This window comes from Cupressus sempervirens, chromosome 4 (assembly GCF_028749045.1).
Source record: "Cupressus sempervirens isolate cs-2001-9-10 chromosome 4, ASM2874904v1, whole genome shotgun sequence".
NCBI classification, from domain to species: Eukaryota; Viridiplantae; Streptophyta; class Pinopsida; order Cupressales; family Cupressaceae; genus Cupressus; species Cupressus sempervirens.
In genome coordinates, this window is record NC_143121.1 from 701,313,088 (window position 1) to 701,331,717 (window position 18,630).

At 35.4% G+C, this 18,630-nt stretch overlaps 1 protein-coding gene across 4 annotated transcripts in view; it reads right to left on the minus strand.

Moving 5' to 3' along the window:
- MURE (ALBINO OR PALE-GREEN 13) overlaps nucleotides 1-18,630 on the minus strand; it is a 162,542-nt gene that overhangs the window by 137,001 nt on the left and 6,911 nt on the right. For all 4 annotated transcript variants that reach the window (XM_089826564.1, XM_089826565.1, XM_089826563.1 and 1 more), the window contains exon 2: nucleotides 7,550-8,717. In XM_089826564.1, the coding sequence (XP_089682690.1) occupies nucleotides 7,550-8,717 (1,168 nt within the window). The remainder of the gene's footprint in view (nucleotides 1-7,549; nucleotides 8,718-18,630) is intronic.

Consider the following 18,630-nt stretch of genomic DNA (forward strand, 5'->3'; position numbering starts at 1 on the left):
TGTTCGGTTAATTTGTTGAAAATAATTGATTCATGTGAAGTTGATCTATTGGTAAAGTTGTTGAGATATTTGATTCTTGTGCAATGGAATTTCGGTTATTGTTTCATGTGACATGTTAGTAAGGCGTTATAATGGGAATTGAAAAATGAATACCTTAGAAATTGAAAATGATTATGTGATATTTCATTATTATTTCAAATCATGGAAATATGTTATTACCCGGAACCTTTTGAAGGGGAGGAGTGTTGCCAAAATGGGAGTTAGGAATGGGACACCCAAATCCACTGTGAAACAATTAACCACCTGGATCAAGGATGAAACGACTAGACAAGCAAGAAAGTACAGAGGATGATGACGTCTTCATTTGTGATATTGAGTTTGCGTCTTGCTGATGGCGTTAGCCTCAATAATCCTTATTTGATTTAGATGTGATTATCCTTATAGTAATTCTTTTATTATTCCTTATCAATTCTTATATTAATAAATAAATAAACTTATTAATTGAGAATGATATTGGATATTTAATTATAGTGAGAATGGTAATTAATTTATTAAGAATAATATTGGTATTAATGATCATATATGTAAATTTATTAACTAAAAATTATTATCATTCAATTATTAATTATTATATACAATTAAGATGCATTAGTATATGGCTCGTTAATGGGCTTCCAAGGGCTAAACCTTTTGATGAGACTCAAGAAAGAGAGGAAAATGATTGTTAAGTGGGGGAAGGTTAGTTAAGAGTTCACTATGAATGCATGTCAAAAGGTAATCTGGGTCGAAGTGGAGCAGGGTGTGTCGTTTTAGATGCAAAAATTTACATTTTGGACCTAGGCGCAAAGGTGTTGCCTGAAGGGTCGAATAATGTCACAAAATTTTTGGCAGTAATATTTGCTCTTCGACTGGTTAAGAAAGTTGGAGGCAAGAAAATTCATCTTTTTGGAGTAATGGCATTAGTAAAGAAAACAATGGAACTTAGTTTTTGGAAAAATTTGTAAAAAGGATCTGAAGACTCTTCAAGGGATTCGATGAATTTCAAGTTAGTTACACTCAACGAGAAGGGAATGTCTTAGCAAATAAGATGGCTAACATTGGAGTGAATTTGCTAGACCAAACAGAGTTGGTGGAAGATTTTAGATTTCTAAATCTTTTATCCCTTTAGGCATAGTCCCCTTGTTGGTTTTAATGCACTTCTTCGAAAGCGACTTTGTAATGATGAGGCGGAATGATTGGTAAAGTGGATGTAGGTGAAAGGTGTATGTAGGCACATAAGGGGGTTCAATGATGGAATTGCGTCATTTCTTCTAATGCAAAGAAACAATCAGAACTTTCTAGACTTAAGTGGGTATTTAGCAAGCCCATAGTGTTAAGGTCACTGTCAAAAAACAAAGTGGCAAAAAAACTGAGGTACAAAAATGGAAGCTATTTTATATCTTTTGGTCATTCCTTGTAACGCAAAGAAACAATTAGAACTTTCTAGATTAAGGTGGGTATTTAGCAATAAGGTGGGTATTTAGCAAGCCCACAGTGTTAAGGTCATTGTCAAAAAACAAGGTGGCAAAAAAACTAAGGTACAAAAACGGAAGCTATTTTTTATCTTTTGACATCGAAGAAGAAACAAACACTGGTATTCCAAAGTAAAATCACGCCAAGGTGTCTAGTCGAGGTGTTCCATGTCAACAAGGAGTTTTTCAGAATCATTTGCCAGTTGTTTGGGAGGGAATTCATTGGTGAGGATTTTTGTCCAAGGACGAATGTTTGATATTTCATGTTCTATGTCTGGGCTTTTCTTTAGGCTAAGAACAAAGAGGAGGCGACGAGGACGATTGAATTGTGGCGTTTAGGTTAGCAATGCTAGTTGGATTTGGCAGAAGTCGAAGTTGGTTTCTGTACAATCGAGGCCCTGTGGAGGTGGATTGAAGGGTCGGCAAAAGGAGTTTAATCATTTTTTGTTTGTAGCTCTACGATGCCAGTTTGGAAAAGGGTGGGGAAGGCGAGGAAAACGTGGATGGAGTTTTTGCATTTTATGGCTCACTAGTTGGATTTGGCAGAAGTCGAAGTAGATTTCTGTACAATCGAGGGCCTTTGGAGGTGGATTGAAGGGTCGGCAAAAGGAGTTCAATCATTTTTTGTTTGTAGCTCTACGATGCCAGTTTGGAAAAGGGTGGGGAAGGCAAGGAAAACGTGGATGGAGTTTTTGCATTTTATGGCTCAGTAGGAGGAAGACTAGAGGATGGCTAAAGAAAGGAGGACGAAGCAAAAAGCTATGTTGAGCAACATCAGGAAAAGAGATGCAAGGGAGATCCCAAGAGCAGTATCGCCACGAGTTTTAGGCAAAAAGGAGAGCAAGGTGGACACGACAGGAGGAGTGATGGTCAACAAAACCAAGGAGATGATGTCACTGGGGTTAACATGTGTGATCCGCTGCTTGGTCTAATGTCAAACGCACATTTTCCTTAGTAGGGCCTAAGCATCTTTGTGTGTGGTGTGATGCAATGTCTCTCTGTATGGTCGAAAGGGTGAATGGTTTGTTTTTTGTTGGAATGTATGAGAAGTTGGACTATTTTTGCTGCAATGTATGGGTGGAAAGGGTAAATGAAGGCTTTTAGGTCTCTTCTTATGTAAATGTAGAACCTTTATGAAGCAATAAAATTATCACTTATCCAAAAAAGGTATGCATTATTGAATACTCATGAGTCATTCATTGCCTCCTAAATTTGCTTGCCCTCAAGCAATTTAAGGTTTGCGTGTTCAAAACTTATGCTCCTTCCGAAGTTGCATCTTCTTCTGGCAAGCCTCTCCATTTGATCAGACATTCTAAAATGGTCTTCTTTCTCAATTTCTTCTCCGCTATGTAAAGAACACTTTTTGGTTTGAGGATGAATCTCCCTTTGTCGTCGAGTGGAGGCAATTCTTCACATGACGTAATTTGTTGTCAAGGAAATTTAGTTGTGATACATGGAAAATATTATGAATTCTATTGTTCTCCAATAACTCTAGTTCATAGGCTACCTCACCAATTTTCCTTTAAAATTTGTAAAGCCCATAAAATCGTGGTTTAAGTTTTGCTTCCCCACTAGTTTTAACAAACCCTTGCTTATAAAGTTGTGACCTCAAGAAAACCAAATCTGCCACTTCAAATGCTAATTCTATTCGATTTTGATCAGCATAAATCCTTTTGTTGATTTTGTGCATGGTGTAAGTTATCTTTGATAGTTCTCATAATGTCCATATTTTGTTGTACAAAATCTCTAGCCCCTGGTACTTACACTATGGAAGAATTGAACTCCCAAAAGAAGTTGCATCATAACTGTATAACATCTTGAATAGGCTCATTCCAATAGATAGATGATGAGGCATATCGTAACAGTACTTGCCAATGTGTAACCAGTTCACCTATGCATTATGTTGTCATGTAACATAGTTCCTCAAGTACATAGTTCCTCAAGTAACCTTCTATTCACTTATTGACAATTTTTGTATTTATGTTGGTTTGAGGATGATAGCAATTTTGGCTCACTAGGAAGCAATTTTTGCCCGGATTTTGTGCACACACTTTCATGTCCCTTTGAGGAATTTTCATAGCCGAAGTCCAACTGGGAGTGATAATTTAAACCAGGGGAGAAGGGGCTTGTAGGTTTAAGAAATAGGATGGAGTTTGTGAGAAAGCACTCTGGTGGAAATTACGCAACTTTGAAATTTTCCACTGCAGTGGAGATCTCGCAACTTCAGAATTTTCCCTACCTCATCCTTCCTCCCAAAAAATCTCAAGACTCTAGCCTTTATTCGATGGCAACTTAAGCATTGCAATTTTAGAACAATGAGTGAAAGAAATTGATAATTTTCCAAAGGATTTTCCACTTTGGAGGAAATTCCACAACTTCAAAATTTTCCATCGGTGGAAATTGCATCTTCCAAAATTTCCCCACCTCTCCAAGTTCGCCAACCTCTAAGGCATTTGAAAATTGGTTTATGGCAAGAGGGCGACATCATCAAGAGTAGAGCAAGGAATTGCAAAAGAACGTTGGAATGAGGAAATTTTAAGAACACCAAATTCAGAGGAAATTTTGCAACTTCAAAATCTTCCACTCAATAGAAATTTCGCATCTTCTGAAATTTCCCCAGTCAACTATCATCCTTTGTTAATCACCGAACGTATTCTACATCTCCTCAAAAGAAAAATTGAGAAAGTGACAAAAATTAGGAATAAAATATAAATGGTTTGGATTATGATGAGATAAAAATTTGCCTAAACTTTGCAAAATGATTGTTGGGATGAACTTTATTTATTATTATGTGATTTTATAGTCAAATTTTTCTCACAAGTTTAATGCTTTCTCCTGTGTTTTGCAAGGTAAACTCAAGTGGGAGATCAAGTGGGAGAAGAGATGAATTAAGATTCACTCTTGGAAATCAGAGCGTTGTTGGTGCACATACCCTCCATCATCACATCAACGAGAAGGAGAAGCTAGAGGGCAAGGTGATGATCAAGGCCTCAAAACTTCAAGTGGATACTACAAGGAGATGGCTCAATCTTGAGGACTCAAGTGAGAAGGAAGGATTCATGGTAAAGCTAGCAACCCGCAAACTCAAGTCAGAATCAAGAGAAATTTCAGGAAGGCACAAAGGATCCAGTTACATGAGGACATATCCAAGGAGAATCAAGAAAGATCAAGTTCGCAAAGATGCAGGAGATTCAAGTCAACTCTGTAAGGAAATTTTGAATGATAGAGAAAATCACAAGTGTTGAGAGATACTCTACAAGTCAAACTCAAAGCATAGGATAAGGGTGATGAGGTGGCAATTGTTTGTCTCCTCCAATTAGAAAATTTCAGTTTCAAGCATAGTAATTTTCTCATTGGCTATCAAAAATTCATTGTAATTTTCTTATTGGCCCATAACTTGGTGCCTTCATGTAATTGGTTGCAAATTTGGCAACCCTAATCAGGGTTTGTGGGAAGAGCTCTCTTGAATCGATCTTGGCCCTTCATTGTAATTAAGCAACTATAAAAGACCAAGGCCTTCTCATTTGTAAGGAATTAGTTTAGAGATAGGAGAGATTAGCTTGGAAATTGAAGGTAGTAAAGAGCTAGAGTAGAGTAGGCTAGCAAAGGGAGAGACTTGATGAAGTTGTTGCTATACTACTTGTCAATGTACTTGATAATTTATTGTTGGTTCTTCATAGTGGATTGCTTAATTTTTCTTTGGAGTGTTGCATGGTTTCCTCAATCTTTCACTTGGAGTATATTGCTGTTCATGTTGAATTAGTTTAATGGAATGGAAGTTGTTAAAACTGCAGGGTTCATTTGCAATATATATTTTAATGGGGAGCCATGTCCCCGATGGGGAGTGACTCCACCGTGGAGTCACATCCCATCAGATATGTGGCTCCCGGTTTATATTTGCTTAAACAAACAAAACCAATTTGTTTATCGCCCAACACAGTCACATGTATTAATCAGTCGGCTAGATAATGTTTGGTCAATTGGTCTTTCTTAATTTGTTATTATTATTGTATAATATTTTGGCGATAATATTTTATTGATTATATATATATATGAATTAAATTCTAATATATTATACACTAATAATAACAATATAATATATAGAAACATCATGATAATATATTACACAAATATATTTATATTTTCAATAATATTTTATCCTGATTGAACCAACACATTAACAATTTCCATAGTAGATTAATCTGTACCCACAAAGCTCCATCCAAATCAGTTTTCAAAAATATCGTTACTTGCTTGACTAAAAACTGCTGAATTAATACCACTCCATAAAGCCCAAAAATAGCAAAGTAACAAGGTTCGGCGAACTTCAGACATGAAGACCTTAATTTGCTGAATATTCAACAGTAAAAAAATTAGTTGAAATTCACAACAAATTCATATTAAACGTATTGATTTTATTATTTAATTTCATTTTCTAAGAACAAATTTTTCTGAGATTTTCAATATCAAGAGTTGAAAAACGAGCTTGGGAAGACAGTTTTTTTCACAATGGTTTTACCTGTATATGCTACATCGTTTCATCAGCGAAACCCAGTAATTCTAACATGGATGTGGGAGCAGCCTACAAGTCTAACCAATTAGACATGAACGCAGCCCAGCACGTCAGACGTAGATGCCACTGGAAAAAAATCGTTAAAATTCACAACAAATTCATATTAAACATGTTGAAATTTTTATTAAATTTATTTTCTTCAAGTGCAATTTTTTCTCAGGTTTTCAATATCAAGAGATGAAAGATGAGCTGGGGAAGACAATTTTTTTCACGATGGTTTTACCTTCATACGCTACACCATTTCCACCAGCGACACCCAGCACATCTAACGTGGATGCGGGTGCAGCCGAGCAAGTCTAACCAATTGGACATGAATGCAGCCCAACAAGTTGAACATGGACACCAAGTTGGACATGAACGCAGCCCAGCAAGTCAGACGTGGACGCTTTTGTATTTACATCAATAAAAACATAAAAAATGCTTCTATTTAGGTTTTATTGTTTTGTTTTTTCTATTGTATAAAAAATTTAAAATATGTTTCTAAATATTTGAATTTTTAATTTAATAATTGATTTTGACATCAATAAAAATAGAATTGTCACTTCTTCTTTTTTGGGTTTTTAAACTAAACTATTATAAAATTTAGAATTCTAAATATTTTAATTTTTAATTTAAACATTGATTTTGACATCAATAAAATAGAATTGTCACTTTTTTTTTTGTTTGGTTTTTTAACTAAACCATTATAAATTTTATTCTAATTCAATCCAAATTCAAGAATTTTCGTCCTTCAAAAATAATGATTAAATTGATTTAATAATTTACTTGAGTATATTTCTATATTTTAAAAAAATTAAATTTAATAAGACGAATTTTATGTCAAATTTTTTTTGAACGTTTTACACTTGTCAAACTTCATCTGAATTTTATAGTTGTCGAAATCAAATTCAAATTTGAACCTTGTGAATTAGCTTTTTAGGTCATTAAAAAAAAGATTTATGATCTAATGTATGGGGTTATATAATATATGGGCCAAACTGAAGAGTTCTGATTCCCATGGGACCCAAACTAGAACCCGAACAGTTAAATTATTAAATAAAATCAACAACAGTGAGAAAGAATTTAGGGTCTGTCTAACATATTTGATATTTCATTTAAAATGTTAAGAGATTACAAGTAGGAGCATAATACCTTAAGGATTAAATTGGTCAATCACTGCCACTCTTGGGCCATTACCTTTTTCATAGGAGTGTATTTTTTTAAAGGATTCACCATTGCGATTAATTCAGTTGCCTATTTTTTGTTAAAATTCACCAAGATTTTCTATAAGTTTCTTATGATAAAAATGAAAACCACAAATAAAAGTTTCACCTATGCCATTAATAACATTCGCCAACATTTAACACCTGTTTCAAGTGGGGTTTCTTAACATTGTCAATGGTTTTAACTAGATTCCACTATTAAAAAGAAAACAAACTTGCTTCTATCTTTTACTGTGTTCTTGTAAAAGTGTTCCAATACGTACCAGTTATAATCCGCTTTGCTCCACACTCCCTGACCGTGTCAAGAAGTCTACCTAAAGCATCTGGGGTATGTGCATAATCTACAATAACAGCAAAAGCCTGTTCCTCATCTATCAATTCCATTCTTCCAGGCACGGCATCAACTTCTTCAATTCCGTTCACTATATCCTGTAACGGTAATCCCACCACAATCCCAACAGCCACCGCAGCAAGTATATTATACACATTATGCCTCCCAAGAAGCCCAGAAGATATTTCCAAATTCCCCTCAGGTGTGCTGATCAGTACCAGAGTTTCAAACAGAGAAAGGTCCACTTGCAAAGCATGGACACTGGCATTTTTGTTCCCCATTGAAAATGTTATCACAGGAACATCAGGATTGCCCTGTGCAATAAAGTAAGGGGCACTTGGATCATCAATGTTGACAACTTTTCGATGCCGTTCAGGATCTATCATGTTTGCAAATAACTTGCCTTTGGCCTTCATATATTCATCCTCTGTCTTATGGTAATCCATATGATCCCTAGTTAAATTCATAAAGACGGCAATGTCAAAATCCACCTTATCACAGCGTCCCTGTGCAAGGCCTTGTGAGGAAGCCTCCAAAACACATGCTTCAGCCCCATTATGAACCATCTTCGCCATCAATTTTTGCATATTTAAAGCATCAGGAGTGGTAAGAGAAGCGTCAAGCTGAAGATTACTGTGAATGTAGTAATTAATTGTGCCCAGTAACCCTATTTTCAGTCCCATGGTCTCATACATACTCTTAATCAGGTAACTAGTAGTGGTTTTCCCATTTGTCCCTGTTATTCCTATCACAGTCAATTTCTGTGACGGATTTTTGTAAAAGGACGCTGCAAGCGCTGGAAGAATTGCACTCCCATCTTCCACCGTTATTATTGCCTTGACACCCTCAGTCTCTTGTATAGTGATCTCTTCACTAATAATTACAGCCAAGGCTCCTCTCTTAACAGCTTCAGTCAGGTAAATGTGTCCATTGGTTGATGAGCCTATGCAGCATACAAACAAGTCTCCTGGATTTACCTCCTGCGAATCATGCTGGATGCCTGTGATCAACACTTCCAAATCTCCATCAATGGACACTGGAATGATTTTGGCCTCATCCAGCAGCTCAGAAAGAGTCATGGAAAATTCTGGCTCAAGAATCTGAATATTGAAAAAATAAAACCTTGATTATTAACTCTTTTGATAGTATATGCAACACATATTTAACATTAACCAGAAGGCACTGTTTGGAGCAGTATGGCATTATCAGACCTTGATTATTAACTCTTTTGATAGTATATGCAACACAAGTTTAACATTAACCAGAAGGCACTGTTTGGAGCAGTACAAGTTTATCAATTATACTTTGGGTTATGCCAAAGTGTAAAAAGCTCTAGCCACCATGTTGCATGCTTATTAGGATATGAACTGCCTGGGTTAGTTAAGCAAGTGCACCCACCTGTACCTGCTACTCAATGTCAGTCATTTTGTTCATTTAGTTGATGAGTCCTGCATTGACAATGCACAGTCAAAGGTGTCAAACTTATCCTTCAGTGGTGAAGTGAGGAAAGTAATGTAGATAGCAGATCTGCTAGGCATCTGTGCCTGCCATATCTTTCTTGAAAGATGCAACTTTGTGGGTCCTCAAGGTTGGACCATCCCATGTTGTGCAAGTGGTCATTGATTCAGTCTGAGTGTGTAAATTAGACGGATTGGTAGCAGAGAATGCTAATAAGCCCCTTTTTTTTTACCTCATGTTGTGTGCATGCCTTGAACAACATTAGGAAAATTGACTGAGCGAAGGCAATGGCATTAGAGGCTAGAGATGTGCAAATGTTTGTTTACAACCATCACAGCTCTCTTGCATTATTTAGGACATTTCTGAAGAAGGAATTCCTCAAGTTCATGGAGACTAGATATGTCAGCTATTTATTTTGTTGGAGAGGATGCTTGAGGTCCAAGAGGGTCTATATTCCATGGTGGTCAATGCAGAGTATAGCAGATGGCATGAGGCAAGCACAACAGAAGGAAGAAGTGTGAAACAGAGAATCCTTGTTGATAACCAGTGGTCTACAATGAGGTAAGAAACTTGACATTTGCTAATTTTATTATATAAGATGCTTTTAACTTTTTAACTTGTTTGGACTTACAGATACATTTCCTTCATTGAAGCTATTGTGCAGGTGATTACATACGTTGATACTGACTCTCCTAACCTTGGAGAAATTTATGAGACCTTTGATAGCATGCTTGATCAAGCAAGTTATTCATAACCAGACCGTACATTGGGATTTTATGAGGAGTATCTTAGGCTCATTGTTATGTGACGATGGAACATTATGAACACCCTGCAACATATTGCAGCCTATGCTCTCAATCCCAAATGGTATGCATCAAGACCTAAGAGAGTGGCTCCAGCCAGTGATGAAGAGGTGATTCTCAAGTTTTCAATTTAAACTTTTAAGAGAAAAGCATATATCCTATATCTTTGTTAATTTAATAAGAACTTTATGTGTTCAACCCAGGTAAAAGGTGGCTTCTTTAAGGCCCTTGCAAAAATGTATAGTGAAGATGATGCTACTAAACTTCACAGTCAGTGACTTGCATTTACCAATCTTCATGGTCCAACCTTTAGCAGACTAGAGGCAAGGAAACATAGAGCTATATCAGCTCAAAATGAACCTCTTGGATGGTCGACGTGGCCTGGCAGGGTTGCACAATTGTCAGTTCCTATCTTGCAAATAGGAATTAATCGACATATAGCTTAATCCAATCAGTCAAGAGAAACAACCTTAGCTCTGCACATTAGTTTTTGTTCACAGTGAATTGCAGTTATAAGATCAGCAAAGTATTTAGCATTGTTGAATTCCAGCCTTGCATTGGGATGTTAATCTCAAAGATGCTCTATACATTGAGGAGGATTGCATTGGGATGTTAATCTCAAAGATGCTCTATACATTGAGGAGGATGACACACAAGATTGGCCGGGGTTCCATTGGTCGAGGAAGACCCTCATTCTCGCAGTGACTCGAATTCTAATTCTGCTTTTTATTGAGATTCCTAGACCTACCATGTGTTTATTATGGACAGCTGATTATGGCAAGGTTGAACGGGTACGTGTACCCACATCCCTAGGATGCTACCCAAGTACCAGGTACACATACCTGAGTATCGGCTACTTAGCGGAAAGCATCGTAGCTAAGGACCTTGATTAAGATTTCTGATTTTTATTTTGGGTTTTTGTTTGTGTATTGGCTTGTTGTTTATCAAGCTTAATTCAATAAGTAATCAGTTTGAAACTTCAGTATAATACCGATTAACAATAAACTTTGCCATTGTTTAAGTCAGAAGTTTACCATTTGCAATATGTCATTGTTAAATGGTTTATGATCATCTTGTTCATGTTTGAGGTCTGCCTTCTCTATTATGCATCTAAACATTCAGCATATATTATTATTACAAACATATTGCAAATCAGAAACTGAAAACAATACATTACATGTGCAAACTTTATCACTGTCCTTGATTTGAAAGACCATTATTATGACTAATATTTCAGGTTTTCTATAAATCTTAAATTATATTAAAAAATTTGATGTATCCAAATACCCCCATCCCTATCCTGAAAGATAGTCATACTCGCACCCTGTACCCAAGTATCCCTGTACCCGTGCAACCTTGGATTATGGACTTCTATGTTTATTGTTTAGTAGTTTGGTATATACGTCTCATATCATTGCATGGTTGAATCTCGGAGCCTTTGGACATCTTTTCTGCTACATTCTAACACTAAATGCATTTGAATTTTGTTAAGTTGCTTATCAATTCACATGTAAAAACTCAATTCAAATCTAATGCTATGTATTAAGCTTCTAAAATGTTTATGATGAATGTTTGATCAATGTTTATGCAAATTTGAAATTTCTCTCTATATATAAAAATTCACCTATATTTTAGTAGTCATCCCCTACCATCCCTAAAAATTGGCCCTAAAGAGCCCCCATACTAGAAACATGCATTGTCATCCTTCATCATCCCCACCCCAAAACTATGTGGAGCATACCGTTTCCGGTATTTATGCTACATTCTAACACTGAATGAATTTGAATTTTGTTAAGTTGCTTATCAATTCACATGTGAAAACTCAATTCAAGTCTAATGCTATGTACTAAGCTTCTAAAATATTTATGATGAATGTTTGATCAATGTTATGCAAATTTGAAATTATATATATATATATATATATATATATATATATATATATATATATATATATATATATATATATATATATATATATATATATATATATATATATATATATATATATATATATATATATATATATATATATATATATATATATATATATATATATATATATATATATATATATATATATATATATAGAAATTCACCTATTTTTTAGTAGTCATCCCCTACCATCCCCTAAAAATTGGCCCTAAAGAGCCCCCGTACCAAAAACATGTATTGTCATCCTTTGTCATCCACACCCCAAAACTATGTGGAGCATACCCTTTCCAGTATTTTCAATTGAAATTTAAAAAACCCATAATTTAAAAGTGTCCTCACAGATCACGAGACACTAGAAAATTAAAAACCTTTAAACATTGTGAGCCAAAGAATGGTTGAACAAGGAATTTAGTGCCAAAATGTTCCACGGGGACACGTCCCCCCTACAAAAGCTCACATCCCTTACACACGAACATTTTAGAGACTTGGGGACTTGGGGGAAACGTCCCCCCATGACACCAGCAACTACGTTGGGTCGCCACCAAGGCACTTGCTATGATCACAACCTATGGGACACTTACAAAGATGTTATATTACACAAATTTCCAATTCACCCCAATTTGTATATAACAAACCCTCCCCTCCACCGTTGTTGCACCACTACCCCCCCCCCCCCCCCCCCACCATCTCCTTGTTATCTTCAAAATTAGGGTGGTCGCCTAGTCCCCATGAATCTCCATGGAACTATCGTTAGCCAAACCCTAAAGTCCAATTTTCAATATTTCTTAAATAGCTTGTAGTAATGCAAAATCTATAGAATCACTAGGGATAGGTAAAGGACTAATAATAATGCATTAATCTAGACCATACCTTACCCTAAGCATACTTACCTAGCTTCCAAGCATGTTCACAAGAGTTCCAACCTCTCAAGCAATAAAAGTATGTCACTAGAGGAAAAAAAAAAGTTATGAAAAGTTTCTAATGATCTTGTTCTATTAGAAATAACCATTTCACAATATCGGAGCTTAAATTCCCAAAATTGAAAATGTCGAGCATTTTTTTAATGTTTTCCTGTAGAATAGAAAGGGATGAGCTAAATTATTCAAACACATTGGAAACCTCAATAAGTTTTGAACTAATATAAAATGTTGCATCCAACTAATTTGGTATGTGCACTATACCTCAACTAAGATGCTATAAGTGAGAAAGCAAAATTAAAACGTCATCCTACAACGAAAATATCATTAAAGGCACCACCAAATTCAAAAATGCCCTCAAAACATTATTTTATTGAGACACCTGCTATCCAAAGAGAATTCCCTCTCCTTCTTAAGTCATTGCAACATGAAACAAGAAATATTGCAGATGCAAAAATTGAACATTGCATTTATGTCAATAATCTTCCTTTCAAATTGGTTAGATGACAGATATTAGATGCAAATGGTGATGGCAATCAGTAATACAAGTCTAGGTACGCAATTCTTGGGTATGAAAAGGTACACACCACCTTATTGGCAAAAGAAAAAAAATTACAGAAAAATCGCTCAAACCTGTTAAGAATTAGTGAATAAAAATGAGTGTCTATTATTTATGATGGATGGAAAAATCTCAAAAACCAACCTTTAATAAATACTACTGAAATGTCCCCTAAAAGAACAAAGCTTTTGAAGGTGATGATTGTGAGGGTATAATGTCCCCTGGCAAGTTCAAACCAATTTGAGCATAAATGGACCTATGTCTATAATACTGAAATTAAAATATGCTAATGTAATCCATGCTATTAATATAGGACATTGAACTATATGTGTATATTTATGAAAAATTGAGAGAATCCATGCTAACCTTGTTATTATTCTAGTCAAGAAACATGCTTAGGATGGAAACAGATTGCTTAGGCAACAAACTCAACAGTTTTCTCTCAAAGTTTATAGACCCAAGCCCTTAAGCCTTTCTTGGGACTTACTTGTAAGGCCCTTGAAGGCGTTAATCCCTACCCTATCTTAGGAATAATTGATTGGCTCGATTTACACTAGCCTTTCTCTGAATACCTTTGTTCTCTCTTCTCAAACTCAATAGTACTAAGTCTTGAGCATGTTTATATAATTGATTATTCGATATCCATAACAATTGCTTGTTATGAATGCTTATTAAAATACATAATTAAGAAGACATTCTGAACATACCAATTTTACCAATAATTTGATGCCTTATTAATTATCTATATACTTTTCCAACTTTGTCTCTATTGTATGTGCGTTATGTAGATATCTTGCGGTGGTTTTGAAGGCATTTGATCAGGCTTTTATATCCTCCATGCAAAGTGACAAAATGCTAAGCCTAAGGATGTCTCCCTACCATATCCTTTCAAAACCTAGTCAATGTCATGATTGCTAATCACTTCTAATCACTGCTTTAATCAAACTGTTGTGGAAGAGAGCGATATATCTGAATTGAAGATATTGGTGTTGGCTTATTATCGTGAACATATAATCGCTTACAAATAGTTGAGGGGGACTACTTGAGTGACATCGCAAGGTATTACTGGCAGCATCGGCATGTTGGCTTACCTACGTGGAATGTTGTCCCTCTTGTTACCCCTAATTTCCCTTTATTACGTGACTTTTCTATTAACAATTATTTGTTAATTATTTTATTAATGATCATTGTCCATTCATATCATTTATTTATTTATTTATTTCAAATTTATTAATTCTCGTCTATAATTAGTAATTGGTTCATTAATAATCATTAATTAATGCTTAATCATTTATTAGATAATTAATTATCATTTTTCTTATTTATTCAAATACTCGATTATTTAATAATTGCAGATTTTTAATTAATTATTCATACAGGAATATTACAATCCACCCCTCCTAAAATTACTCGTCCTCAAGCAATTTGAGTGTTCAAATATTTTTGCTCCTTCCCAAATTGTGTCTTCTTCTGGAATACCTTTCCATTTGATCAGGCATATTCCAGAATCGTGTTATTTCTCAACTACCTTTCCCTCATTTTGAGGACCATTTCTGATTCTAGGATGAGTTTCCCTGCATCATCAAGTGGAGGTAATTCCTCACATAAAGTAATTTGTTGTCCAAGGACCTTCTTTAATAATGATACATGGAACACACTGTGGATTCTACTATTCTCAAGCAATTCTAGTTCATAGGCTACCTCCCCAATTTTTCTTAGAACTTTGTAAAGCCCATAGAATCGTGGCTTTAGTTTCCCTACTCCAATAGTTTTGATAAATCCTTGTTTGTACAGTTGTAGCCTCAAGATAACCCAATCCCCGACTTCAAATGCTCGATCAGTCTGGTTTTAGTAGGCATAAATCTTTTGTTAGTTCTTTGCATGAGCATTCTCATGATGTCCATATTTTGTTGTACAAAATCTTTAGCTCATGTTACCTTTCTTTCTAGAAGAAATAGACTTCAAAATGAAGTGGCTTCATAACTATATAATGCCTATAATAGACTCATTCCAATGGATAAATGATGCATGGTAATGTCATAGTACTCATCAAGGTGTAGCCATTCCGCCCATGCATTTTGTTGTCTTGCAACATAATTCCTTAAATATCCTTCTACCATTCATTAACAATTTCTATATGCCCACAGTTTGAGGATGATAATTGGTACTCAATGTCAATTCAATGCCTAACAAACGAAAGAGTTCTTGCCAAAAGATGCTCAAAAATCTGCACTCACTATCACTAACAATTTTTCTTGGTAGCCCATGTAGTTTGAACACTTCTTGAAGAAAACTTCTGCAACTTGAGGTGCTTTGTGTTTCATAGATATGGCCGTAAAGTGTGTATTTGGTCAATCAATCCACTTCCACATATATGCAATCTTTCCCTTGCACTTTGGGAAGGCCCACCATAAAATCCATGGAGATACTCTCCCATTTTTTTTGGGGTATTGGCAATGGTTGAGGCAAGCCTACAAGTTGTATTTGTTCTACTTTATTCCTTTGGCATGGCATACATTCTTAAACATGCTTGAGTATATCCCTTTTGAGTCCTTTCCAAGAGTACTCTTTCCTTACTTGTTTGCATGTTTTGTAATATCCTTGATGACCCAATAGGGGGTTGTCATGCAATTCTTTAATGATTGTTGTTTTCATTTTCAAGCTCGGAGTAAGATATATTCTATCCTTATATAAGAGATAATTCCTTCAACTACTTTATAATCTTCTAGTTATATATTTCCTTCCATGATACCATTCACATGAGAAACTTTGGCGTATTGTGCAATGATGGAGTGCTTCCAATCTGTTGTGATGTCAATCATGGTACACAAGTAGGGCCTTCTAGATAGTGCATCGACTACAACATTATTTTCCACTTTACATATTTTATGTCAATGTTGTAAGCATGTTGTTTGCTTACCCATTTCTGTTGACAACCATTAAGATCCCTTTGCTTTAGGAAGAAATCTAGATGTTGTAATCTATCTTAACCAAAAAAATCTGCAAACCAAATTTTTCCTAAATTTTGCCACGACATACATGATTGCCAGCATCTCCTTATCATAGATAGAGTAAGATCTTTCAGTAGAATGGAGCTTCTTGCTTTCAAAAGAAACTAATGTTTCTTCTGCATGAGAACCACAACAATGCCTTCTCTAGATGCATTGCATTGTAGCTCAACTGGTATTGAGAAATCAGGAAGGGCTAGAACACAAGCTAGAACACGAGTGGTATAGATTTAACCCTTCTTGGTTAAATTTGTAAGGGGTGCTTCTAATTTTGAGAATCCCTTCACAAACCTCCTATAATAACCACAAAGTCCCACAAAGCCCCCGTAATTGGGTCAATGTTTTAGGTTTAGGAAATTCCTTAATGGCCTTGATTTTTTCTTCATTAGCACTTACCCCTTGTTCACTGATTTTGTGCCCTAGCTATAGAATTCCCTTAAACCCAAACTCGCATTTTAAAGCTTTGGCATAAAGTGACTCTTGCTCCAAAACCTTCAATACCTCAATGTGTTTAAGACGATCCTCCAAAGCTTTACTATATATAGGATATCATCAAAGAATATCAATAAGAATTTTTTAAATTGTTTCTTGAAAATATGATTCATACAAGATGGAAATGTAGCGGGGGCATTGATTAACCCAAAGGGTAAGACTAAAAACTCAAAATGTCCAAAGTAGCATTGAAATGTTGTTTTTGGAATATCTTCCTCCCATTCTTATTTTGTGTTACCCTTACCTTAGGTCAATTTTTCCTAGGGATGGGCTATCAATTTTTAATAGTTTTATTATTCAAAGCTCTATAACCAATGTGCATTCTAATCATCCCATCCTTCTTTTTGACTAGTACAACTGATGATGCAAAAGGATTGGAACTTGATTGAATATGACCCATCTCTAATAATTCATTTATAGTTTTTTCTATCTCCTCTTGAACTTTTGTGGATCTCAGTAGAGAGAGGTAATTACATGTTGTGCTCCTTTTTCTAATTCTATGATGTGTTCAATTCCTCATTTGGGAGGTGGTCCTAGAGAAATATCTTCAAAGACTTTGTGCTTTCTTAGTATAGGCTTTATATCAATGTGAATGGCCTTCACTTGAGAGGTAGACTTGTCAAGGACCAGGCACTGTTGATCTTTAATAAAAATTTGTTCCATCCTTTTGCAAAAGACTACCTTGGGGGAATTGTTGGGAATTCCTTTCAATGGCACTTCTTCCCCTTCATGTAGAAAACAAATTGTTAGATTTGGTAGGTCGAATAAGAAGCATCCCACAAAGTAGATCCAAGGGGTGCCCAAGATTATGTCAAAATCTAATGGTACCACATAAATGTTTGCTTTAACAAGGTACATCACTGCAAGCATTTCCAATTGTGAGACCTTTTTTGTGCATTTGACCAAGGCTTTCATTGTTTTTGTACATCACTACAAGCATTTCCAATTGTTGAAAACCCCTTGAAATCTTTAGTCTCTAATTTCCTTTTTGCCACCAATTTCTCACTTATGAAATTATGAGAAGCCCCATTGTCCACTAAGGTGATGACTTTTTGTCTGTTAAGGGTAACTTTCATACAGAAGGGGCGACATTTCGACTTCCAAGAAGTGATAGTGCCTAAGGCCCTTGTTCTTCATCATCATCATCCTCATACTTAGCTTTCTTTTTGGGCTTTCCCTCTTCTTCATCCCCAGAAGTTCCTTCAAACTGGTGGACTTGGATTTTACATTTGTGCTAGGTTCCCATCTTTCCTTGCATCTACGGCACAGATTCAACTCTCTTTTATGACATTGTGAACTTTCTCACATGGTTATCTCAACATTGAAACATAAGTTTTTCCTCTTTAATTCATCAATGACGAGCTTGCCCTTACCGTGATGATCCCTTTTTGAAAAGTTTTAGTATGATCATTTGAACTCTTGTTGTTTCAAGATGATATTTCCACATTCAGGGTTGTTTATATTGCATCATCCAAAGTAGTTGGTTTGAAAGCAGTCATAAATCCCTTTATTGATTCTTTTTAACCTCTCTATGAATAGATAGGTTAGTTTTTCTTCATCTAATCTTGTGACTTCTATAGATATTCTTTGAAGCCTATGGATAGACTCATCTATAGACCTTGTTTGTTTTTGTTCAGTTAATTCTTTGAAATCTCTTTGGGGATGTTTATGATCAAATCATTTAATCATTTTTTGTGAGAATGCTTCATAGGAGGCTATGTTTGTTTTTGTTGAGTTAATTCTTCGAAATCCCTTTGGGGATGTTTACAATCAAATCATTTAATCATTTTTCATGTGAATTCTTCATAGGAGGTTATGTTTTCATATCCTTGAGTATGGACACC